This window comes from Nematolebias whitei, chromosome 2 (assembly GCF_014905685.2).
Source record: "Nematolebias whitei isolate Nwh7 chromosome 2, NemWhi1, whole genome shotgun sequence".
Classification (NCBI taxonomy): Eukaryota; Metazoa; Chordata; class Actinopteri; order Cyprinodontiformes; family Rivulidae; genus Nematolebias; species Nematolebias whitei.
In genome coordinates this window covers 5,811,337-5,821,587 of record NC_056499.1, presented here as the reverse complement: position 1 = coordinate 5,821,587, position 10,251 = coordinate 5,811,337, and the positions used below count along the sequence as shown (strand labels likewise).

Genomic DNA, 10,251 nt, shown 5'->3' with positions numbered 1-10,251 from the left:
ATACATATATATACATATGTAAATATATGATTGGAAATTGCAGAGATAAGACTGGTTTGATAATGTTGTTTATATATTGCAGTGGTCTTGTGCCTGTCTCACTCATAGATATCATATAATCAATGTTTATATCTATGGCCTCACTCATCACGTTTGTCAAAACAGGAAATCGAGTGAACGTAGTGACGTCATTGGTGAGCGCCTCTTCTGGCCTTCGAAAATGGGCTTCACCTGTTAGCCCAGATTTTTTTTTTTTCCAATTGTCCATCTGCATATCACCATTTTTAGAAAAAAAGAACGTCAGTCCGCAATGACATTTGGAGGTAAGTGAACAATACGAGACAAAGCAGAGACTTTTATGCCCGGTATCCCTGCCATGTTTGTTTTGAGCTGATGAGCGTTGAGTCGGACTCACGTAGATTAGCCATGGTGCTAGCTTGCGGCAGCCGCTGCGTTAGTAACGTATTTATTTGTAACATAAACTGGATAATTTTGTATTACGTTAACTTTAATTTGGGCGCAAAACAACATTTAATTTCTAACTATTACTTTATTTATTTTTACTTGAAAATGTAAGTAAAAATATAAGTAGCTAGCTACCTTCAGCCATGTCAGCCAGAAGCTTAACGTAAAGCAACGCTACCATAACAGACGGAATAGTGAGGTGTTTATTGCTGTCTTTTTCGTAATTTTTATGTCGTACACCCAATGATCCACTTACTCTGGTCTTATAGAAATAAGGATCCTCCTTTATTCTTGTCCTAAAGACAAAAAGCCTTTGTTCACTTGACTTTTATTTTATGCTAGCAACATTTCTCTTTTTCTCGAAATACAGTAATCTGGTTGTTGTGCTCATTACAAACTTCCTCCACCTTGATTAATTTAAAGGTAGTTTGGTTTTGAGCACAGATCCCATCTTCAAAGAAGCAACAGAGGCACTGAAAGTGACTCAGCTGTAATAAATATTAGAATGTATGTATAGCCATTAGTATTTTTATGGTGCATCTTTGAAGTCGTTTTGAGTATTTATTTTTAAAGATATTAATTTACTTTATTTGCCTTGATTTGAAAGCCTGTTTTATTAAAGGTTCATATTGTGGGACGTTTTTGTGTTTCTGTAGAAGTTTTGCCTTAATTTTGAGTCATACTGCAGTTTTAACTCGTTCGAGTATTTTTGTGGTTGCGACAAACAATTTGAAATCATTTTGCCATTGAAGCGATGTAGATTTTCTAAAGTTGGATCTGTCTTAGGTGAAAATATAAAAAAAATATTTGTGTGAATTTGAGAAGTTTCAAAATACAAGTACAGGTGCTGGTCATAAAATTAGAATATCGTGAAAATGTTGATTTATTTCAGTAATTCTATTCAAAAAGTGAAACTTGTATATTGTATTCATTCATAACACACAGACTGATATATTTCAATTTTTATTTATTTTACTGTTGATGATTATAACTGACAACTAATGAAAACCCCAAATTCAGTATCTTAGAAAGTTAGAATATTGTGAAAAGGTTCAATATCGAAGACACCTGGTGACACACTCAAATCAGATAATTAACTCGGCGGGGGAGAGACGGACGCAAGTCTGAGCGGTGTGCTGTTTGTACCGACAGTTTTCGAGTGGCAGGGGTGCGTTCAGCGTGAGGGTTCAGCGTGAAGGAAGAGGCTGCCTTTAGCTTTTTAGCTAGTCCACCTGCATTGCGAGCTGCTAGTTTAGCGTTACGTCAGTGCAGACAGGGGGTGGGGTTCGGTAGACGGGGCGCTCGGTTCTGTTGACGGGGCGTGGCGCCCCGCTTGTATAATGGTAGGGGAAACACTGCATTCCAAAATGTGGGGAAGATTCGCAAAGAGTGGACTGCAGCTGGTGTCAGTGCTTCAAGAACCACCATGCACAGGCGTATGCAAGACATGGATTTCAGTTGTCGCATTCCTTGTTTGAAGCCACTCTTGAACAAGAGGCAGCGTCAGAAGCATCTTGTCTGGGACTGCTGCTGAGTGGTCCAAAGTGATGTTCTCTGATGAAAGTAAATTTTGCGTTACCTTTGGAAATCAAGGTCCCAGAGTCTGGAGGAAGAGAGGAGAGGCACATAATCCACGTTGCTTGAGGTCCAGTGTCAAGTTTCCAGTCATTGATTGCTTGGGGTACCATGTCATCTGCTGGTGGTGGTCCACTGTGTTTTCTGAGGTCCAAAGTTAACACAGCTGTCTACCAGGAAGTTTTAGAGACTTCATGCTTCTGCTGCTGACCAACTTTATGGAGATGCAGATTTCAAGTTCCTACAGGACTTGGCACCTGCACACAGTGCCAGAGCTACCAGTACCTGGTTTAAGGACCATGGTATCCCTGTTCTTAATTGGCCAACAAACTCTGCTGACCTTAACCCCATAGAAAATCTATGGAGTATTGTGAAGAGGAAGACACAATACACGAGACCCAACAATTGAAAAGAGCTGAAGGCCACAGAGCAACCTGGGCTCTCAGAACACCTGAGCAGAGCCACAGACTGATGGACTCCATGCCACACTGCATTGATGCAGTAATCCAGACAAAAGGAGCAACAACTAAGTATTGATGCTGTACATGCTCATATTTTTCATGTTTTCATTCTTTTCAGTTGGCCAATATTTCTAAAAACCATTTTTTAATTGGTCTTAAGTAATATTCTAATTTTCTGAGAAACTGAATTTGGGGTTTTCATTAGTTGTCATTTATAATCATCATTTATAATCATCATATCATATAATTTTATGACCAGAATCTGTAAATGTAATAAAAACTTCCCTGTTAAAACAGTGGTACTGGTGTAATCATGTATCACAATTTTAGAAATTAATCTGTTTAACTAAAATCAACTGGTGATCTTGTTCAGAAAATAATTAGGGCTCAAACAAGAGAAGTTTCTAGGGTACATTTTAATTATTTTTTGTCAGAAAAGCAGATGTCAACAGCTGTATTTATTCTAACAAGGTTGAGTCAGGTCCTTTGGAGACATTCTTCTTTGTTGAAACGTTTCGTCTTTTATCCCAAAGACCTTCAGTCTGAAGACTGAAGTTTTATTTATTTTTTTAATACTTCTTTTGACTTCCAAAAGACGAAACGTTTCAACATAGAAGAATCTGTGCAGGGGACCATTTATCTTCCTGGATTATTGAGCATGCACCAGAATTGCATTTATTGTTGTTTTTGCAGTAACGGATCAGTTTAGTCACGTTTTTAAGGTCCACAATTATAATGTACAAATTGCTAATAATTAAGCTTTCAAAAACTTACCTTCAAGTTTTATTTTTTCTATTGACTTGCATAACTACATAATACAGTTGTTGTTGTTCATTTTCTTTTCAGGTAAATTGCCAGACAGAGTCAGCCAGGTAATTTCAGAACTGGTTCCTGTGCAGGCTGACTGGCTTGCGGGTTTCAGTTCTTGTGCTGTACAGTAAAGCAACTCACTTGGCCCAGGCATTGCAATGAAACCAGCTCAGGAGCGAAACCAGGAGTGCCTGCCTCCTAAGAAGAGGGACCTACCAATTAGTAACAGCGGCGGGACTGGGGGGACGGGGGGAGGTGGGGCTGTAGGAGGTGGTGGCAGTACATCTGGAGGTAGTAACGAAGAAGATGAAGGGCTTCCCATCCAGAATTCTGCAGCCAACAGTGACACTCATCGAGGAACCCCATCTGGAGACTGGGTGCGAGCTCATCCAGAGCTTCATTATGCAGTGGACAATTCAGATGGAATATCTGCAGTGCCTGTTGACCAGTACAGCATGCTTTACAAAGTGGCTGTTCCATCTGTTACCTACTCATCTACCAGTCTTCACCCAGTGTTAAGCCACATCTCTCCAGCTTATACTGTACATTCTCCACTCCTGCAGCATCCAGGCCTTCCCTATCCTCCGCTTGGTTATGCACACATCCCTCATCCATCTCTCCAGTTTGTTAGTTCCCCGTATGCCGCAGTACCTTACGCTGTACCTTCTGGCTTTGTGCCGGGATCATTGATTCCTCCTTCTGCTACCATCCCTCAGTCTCATGCTGTGTCTCACCTAGTTCCTTATCCAACTGTCATACAAGAAGATGTTTCCCAACCACCTCAGACCCAGGTTACTGCTCATACTTTTGCCAAAGTTGCAGCTTCAAGTGGTGTCCCACTGATCCTGCCTTCAGAGCAACTGACCCAGCAGCACCTCAGTGCTGGTGGAGTTCAACCTGCTGCCGAGGTCAACTCTCGGGGGATGCCAATTTTCTATCAACCTCAGGGCAGCCGGGCTGCCACTGCCACCAGTGACTGTCACAGTTCTCAGCAGGAAACTATAACGGAGATTAATGGGGGAGGTAAAGAGCAGAGCATAAGGGAGGTAGGACCAGACTTTGCCTACACTTCCAGAAATGCACATTTACAGCCGGTAGCAGCTAGTTCTGCATCACAAGAACGAGTTCTGCAGAGCCGAAGGCTAGAAGGTCGAAGCTCACCCGGTCAGCGCAGCACTCCAGACAGTGATCTGGAGGTAAGAAACTCTGATCGCATGCTAATAGAACTTTAAAATCTGAACACAATTATTGAACTTGTATATACAAAGTCAGCATCTATACAAGTCACCGTTATTGGTTTTGTTTCAGTAAAAGTAAAATCTTGTTTTGTGTTTACCTTTTCAGGTGCAGCAGGTAGTTGGTCGTCTGGCTTCCTCCAGTCAGGGTGGTAGTGGATTACGAAAAGAGGTGTGCTTTGCTCCCTTGAATCTCTCACAGGCCGGCCAAAGAGCTAGAGATGCCCATGGAGACGGCACAGGTGCAGTGACTGGAAGGACTGCGTTTGTGGCACAAGCCTCGAGTTACGGTAATCACAGAGTGACTGGTCTCCATCAGCAAACGGGGCAGCCAGGTCATGCTGTCATGTATGCCAATGGGCAACCAGTTCTCATTCCCCTTGAGTACCACTCGCAGCAGCAACACTACCCAGGACAGGCTAATGATTTATCAACCTCTGCCACCATGGCCTCCACTAACTCCAGCTTTAAAGCCTCAGATCCTTCAGCCAGAGTGTGCCTCCCTGAAAGAGCAGAGCCAACCACAGCACAGCAGCCTCTCTTGCAGCCACCAGTCTACTCTACATCAGATGTAACTCAGGCCGTAGCTTCAAGCATCACTCCTACCCCAGCTCCCTCTAATCCATCACACTTCATGAAAGGGGCAATCATTCAGCTGGCCACCGGAGAGCTAAAGCGTGTGGAGGACCTGCAAACTCAGGATTTTGTGCGAAGTGCTGAAGTGAGTGGTGGGCTTAAGATTGATTCCAGCATGGTGATGGACATCCGTGCCAGCCAGCAGAGACCAGGTCTTGTATCTCTCCATTTTACAGTGGGGGAACAGCAGAGCAAAGTGACCATCGATGTGCCCCCAGAGCACCCCTTCTTTGTTTTCGGCCAGGGATGGTCGTCATGCAGCCCTGATCGTACGGCGCAGATGTACGGCTTGGCCTGCCATCATCTACAAGTTGGAGACATGTGCGTGTCCATTACTCTGCAGCAGCAGCAGCTTCAACCACAGCTGCAGAAACAACCACAGCATCACAATTCACAACAACAGCAGCAGCAGAACATGTCCAGGACTTTGACAAAAACTAATGCTACATCAGGACCTGGTCACCAGCTCATGGGGCCTCCTGCGCCTCAGCAGTCGCGGGCTCAGTCTCATTTCAGAATGGACCGCGTCCATCGAGAAAGACAGAGGGATGGAGAAAAAGATGCGACAGATAAGGAGGAAGCCACGCATTTGAGGGTTGTTGGACACATTGAATCACCAATCAGGCCCAGTAGGACCTCTTCAGAGCATCCAAGGAGTCAAAGCAGTTATCACTTGCACACAGAGGGCTCTGCATTTGGAGAAGCAGGCATGGGAGCCTCTCAGAGGCGCTGGTCTTCACCTGGCCTCCAAAGATACAATTTGAAAGGAGATGAAGGGCCGCGTCCCCAGATAATCACCTCTGGCCACACAAGGCCATCTTTTCTCCCCCAGGAGGTTAAACTGTCCATTGAGGGGCGCTCTAATGCAGGGAAGTAGCATCACATTCAGTAGCAACTAACGGAGAGACTCCCGGGACTAAGAAAGAGTCTGACAAGGAGAGAAAGAAGGAAAAGAAAGAGTGTGAATGTAGCCTCAGAATGTTTGAGATTTTGCACACCTAAAAATAGAAAAACACATGATTTGATGAGAAGTTCTGCTTTGGTTACTACTCTGCCAAAGAAGAGAGGGTGGGGGGGGGGGGGGGTTCTCGGCTGCTGAGGTCTGACAGAAACATGAAAAATAAATAGAACGTATGTAGCTGATGAAATGTCTACCGCAGTCCTTACACACTGCTTTTCTCTTCCTCCCTCCCTCCTTCGTCTCCATTTCCTTACACCCTTACCTGGACATAATCGCATAAAAAAAATTGGCTTTACGTTGTTGACCAAAACTGTTTCACTAGAAGAAGAAAATGTGTTCAGCAGCAATCAACTCTGAGGTAACAACAAGTCACTCTCACAGATCTTTGATCTTCAACACTCCCAAGATCCTGCATCCGTTAAACATATTTACAAAAAAACGGAGTAATTGCTGACGGCAGCAGCTCTTGTGATGTTACGTTGTGCTTCTCTTGCACGATTTTAAAACCTCTACTGTCAGCTGAAATGCTCCCTACCTTCATTTCTGATCTGCAAAGATAAAGATCCTCTTTCAGGTGACGTGGGTTATTTCTCACTTGTCTTCTAATCAAGTATGAGAAATTAATCAGTTCAACAATCAATTGATCCCTTCTTGGTTTAGGCTGAAAGCCATAATGCATGCTTTTGCCTAAAAATGCCTTGCTCGATGATGAGTGAAACTTTTTATTCCTGTGTCTGCAGTGAAAATGTTATTTCCCCATCAAGAATGATTTGTCATGAAGCAACTCGCTGTACCTCCAAACATCATCAGGCTTTTGAGCTTCAGTGCAATTTTAATGAACATTATCAATGCAGGAGGCACTGCCATCAGTGGGATTAATCCAGAGTCATTATCTTGTTGCACCGCCGGCTTTACTGCCACATACAGTAACTAACCCCCACCCACCCTCGGCACCCACCAGCTCAGGCCCCAGGGTGGGTCTAGAGAGTTGCCTTGTTGGAAACGATGTCCGTGAGGTCTAAACTTGAGTTCGTCTTTTCTCAGTTACTGAATGAAAGCAATAGATCTTTTCAAACGCAGCGCTTGGCCGTGCTGCCCCGTCCCAGGAATTTCAGCGCAGGATGTCGCTTCTCTTTGTATCTGGGATGTGAGATTTTTTAAAGAAGCGTTGCTTTGTGCTTCGTTTTCAACGATTTAATTTCTACTTTGACTCGAGTTATCCAAGCATTGTCGTAGATGAACCCTCTCTTTGGTTTTCCATTTCACGGATGATGATTCTGCATGAAATCGAGAGAGGTGCGATGAGTAACCGTTGTATTTCCTGCGTTGTGGTTTGAAAGTTCGCTCTTGTATTCCAGTGAATTTTAAGATGTTCACGTGTTGCACAGGTGTCACTCATTTTACGCTGTTCTTGTAAAAAATAGGAATCACAATTAGATTTTTTTTTTCTCGGTTGAAGGGAATATATTTGAAGTGGTGTTGCTGGTGTTTTGTGGCAAGAGAAGAAAAATGAAACTGACTTGTATTTTTAACTGTTTACAACATTAGCCAAGAGGAATGCTGCACTTTCTTCCTTCTGACTGATTTTTTTTTTTTAATCTAAATCCAAAGCGGTGAAATATAAAAGAAGTGCAATTAGACCATACATAAATTCATTTTGAAGTTTAATAATCAGCACATTCCTTATGCAGACATTCCTATCAGAAAAATAAATGCTACATAAGCAGTTTTTTGCCATAGATTTGCTGCACCTCAGATAACATGTATTGTTTTTGCAGCACGTCATCTTTTCGTGTCGTTCTTCACATCTGTTACGAGGAGCTTTAAAACATAGGCACGCCCTTCTTTAGCTGGATTTAAATTAGAATAAGTGTGTCAGTCATTCTGTAGTTTGGCAACGTAGATCAAGTGTATCTGCCAGTGTTGGTTATCGACGTACAATTTAATCAAGTCCAAGAAGGATTTTACACCAAAAAGCCATCTGGTTGGTCTCGTACAATGGTATTAGCTCAGCAAACTTTTCAAATGCACTGCACAAAAAGTAAATTGTGGATTTATTTTATTTATTTCTTAAACTGAATTAAAGGATGTAAGGAAAAAGTAACTTTCAGTCTACAGAGACAAATTAGCTTTTTGTACTAAAGTAATTTCATCACATCATCAGACGCTGAACATGTTCGACTAATTTATTTTATTTTATTTTTGGTGTAAGCAATATTTACTCATCGTTACAATTGTAAACATTTCATATAGTGTAGATGTTCTCTATGCAGTGATCTCAGTACTGTGCCCTCCGTTGTCTTAAAGTGCAGACGTCTCAAACAGCAGGGCTCATTAGTTCATTAGATTTTTGGTTTTGAAATTATGGACTTGCTATGAGTTGAGAGCAGTTTCTTATTATAGGCCACGCTCTGCTTCACGTTCAGGGATCATCATCTGCAGTACCGAGTGTCAGATTATGATTTAATTTCCCTCCTGCGATGCTCATTTGGAGCCAAGTCGCTCAAGATGTCTCACTTGAACTTACAAGAGTTTGTTCTCTGTAATTGCCACTTCGATGTTTATTTCGAGGGAGGATGAACTGGATGGAGGTGAACTGGTGCAAGCGGTTCCACAGGTTCTGGTTTTCACCCGTTGCTTTGAGAGGCTCGTGCCGTGTTGATCTGAAAATCTCTTCTCAATCTTGATGGATTTTCCCCGCATCCTTGATGTCTGTCGTAATAATTTGCACTAAATGTCCGTCAGTGTTTGGAAATGGAGCCTGTTGGTAAATTGAAGACGTACAAATGTAAAAGCACACCAAACCACGGAGGAACGGCAGGTTTCGTGTTCCTGTAGATAGATGTACTTTTCGTTCGTGTACATAGCTTTGACGACGCTTGTTGATAACGCCTTAAACTCTGTACATATCAAACATTCTGGGCAGGAATCTACACGTACACGTTTTTGAGAGTGACGGTTTCCTCTCTTCGATTCGGTTACATTTTCTTTATTCTTTATTTTTCATGCTTAATATGGACTTTGTGGATTTTCCGTATGTGGAAGTGAATGAAATCGAAGAGTTTTTCAGCACTTTTCTATGAGACTGTTTCAAGAGTGTCGGCAGTGAAGGGCGATCCGTTCACTCCAGCAGACGCGCACGTTTGTTTCTTCTTTGTTGCACAGGATCTGCATTTTTTTTTTTTTTAACCGCTAGAACAGATGGATTGTGTTTGGCGTCTTGTGCTGTGTCCCAAAGTCTCTGAACAATAGGTTGTGTGTGTTTGGCTGCACAAATCAAAGCGTTCCACGGGTGGAAATGTGACGGTTTCTCTTTGAGGCGTGGGAACGAAGTCCCTTCGTCCCAACATCGAGCAGCAACGGCGAGCTTTGTGCAGTCGCGGTGTTGCTGATGTTAAATCAGGAGAATGCGAACGGTTCAAAGTTTTAAAGAAGTCTGTATTTTCAGGTTTGACGTTGTGCGTTCTCCCCCCTGCACACGGTGACTCTGCTTTTTATGTGACGTGTAACTAACTTAAAAACAAAACAAAAAAACAGTATATTTTTATGCCTAAACCTGCAAAATATATGCAATTATGTAAACGTAACATTCAATCCTCAAGTATAATCCAGGTTGTATGAACTTTGTATAGTGAGTTTTACTATCGTATGGCCGTACCAACATGTATTGATCTCTATCAGAAGCCTTAGAGTTGTTGACCCAAAGTGCTCCCTTAGAAAACCCTGCACCTACCTGACCTTAACAAAGCATTAATATCTATTTTGTTGCATTTTTATTTGTACCCTTTTTGAATAAAATAGATTTTTACTGTGTATTTGTACCTCTCTGTGAACTACTTAGGGCAGTTGTTATTTCTTTGTTTTGCTGTTTTTCATTTTACGTACTTTAAAGACACAAAGATATTGTATTTTTATTGTTACAGCTAACATGGAGACATTGCATTTATCATGTTTGTTAAGTAAACACAATATAATATATATAAATATATATACAAATATAAATTTAAAAAAAGACAGTCCCACTTGTGTGTGTTCTTTTTGTTTGAACGTTTCGAGGGTTTCATTTGTGCATTTGTCCGATTCTCTGTAAAAACTGCAGCTAAAGTTT

At 42.0% G+C, this 10,251-nt stretch overlaps 1 protein-coding gene across 1 annotated transcript; it reads left to right on the top strand.

The window, feature by feature from the left end:
- Positions 1 to 3,373: 3,373 nt before the first annotated feature.
- On the top strand, positions 3,374 to 6,206 carry atxn1l (ataxin 1-like). Its single transcript, XM_037695874.1, has 2 exons — positions 3,374 to 4,507; positions 4,656 to 6,206. Exons 1-2 carry the CDS (start codon positions 3,470 to 3,472, stop codon positions 6,057 to 6,059), a joined length of 2,442 nt encoding a protein of 813 aa, XP_037551802.1. The 5' UTR covers positions 3,374 to 3,469; the 3' UTR covers positions 6,060 to 6,206.
- The last annotated feature ends 4,045 nt before the right edge of the window (positions 6,207 to 10,251 follow it).

Coding starts and splice junctions, on each gene's coding strand:
- atxn1l (XM_037695874.1), top strand. CDS start 3,470: ATGAAACCAGCTCAGGAGCGAAACCAGGAGTGCCTGCCTCCTAAGAAG. Junction 4,508..4,655: donor CTCCAGACAGTGATCTGGAG/GTAAGAAACTCT, acceptor TTACCTTTTCAG/GTGCAGCAGGTAGTTGGTCG.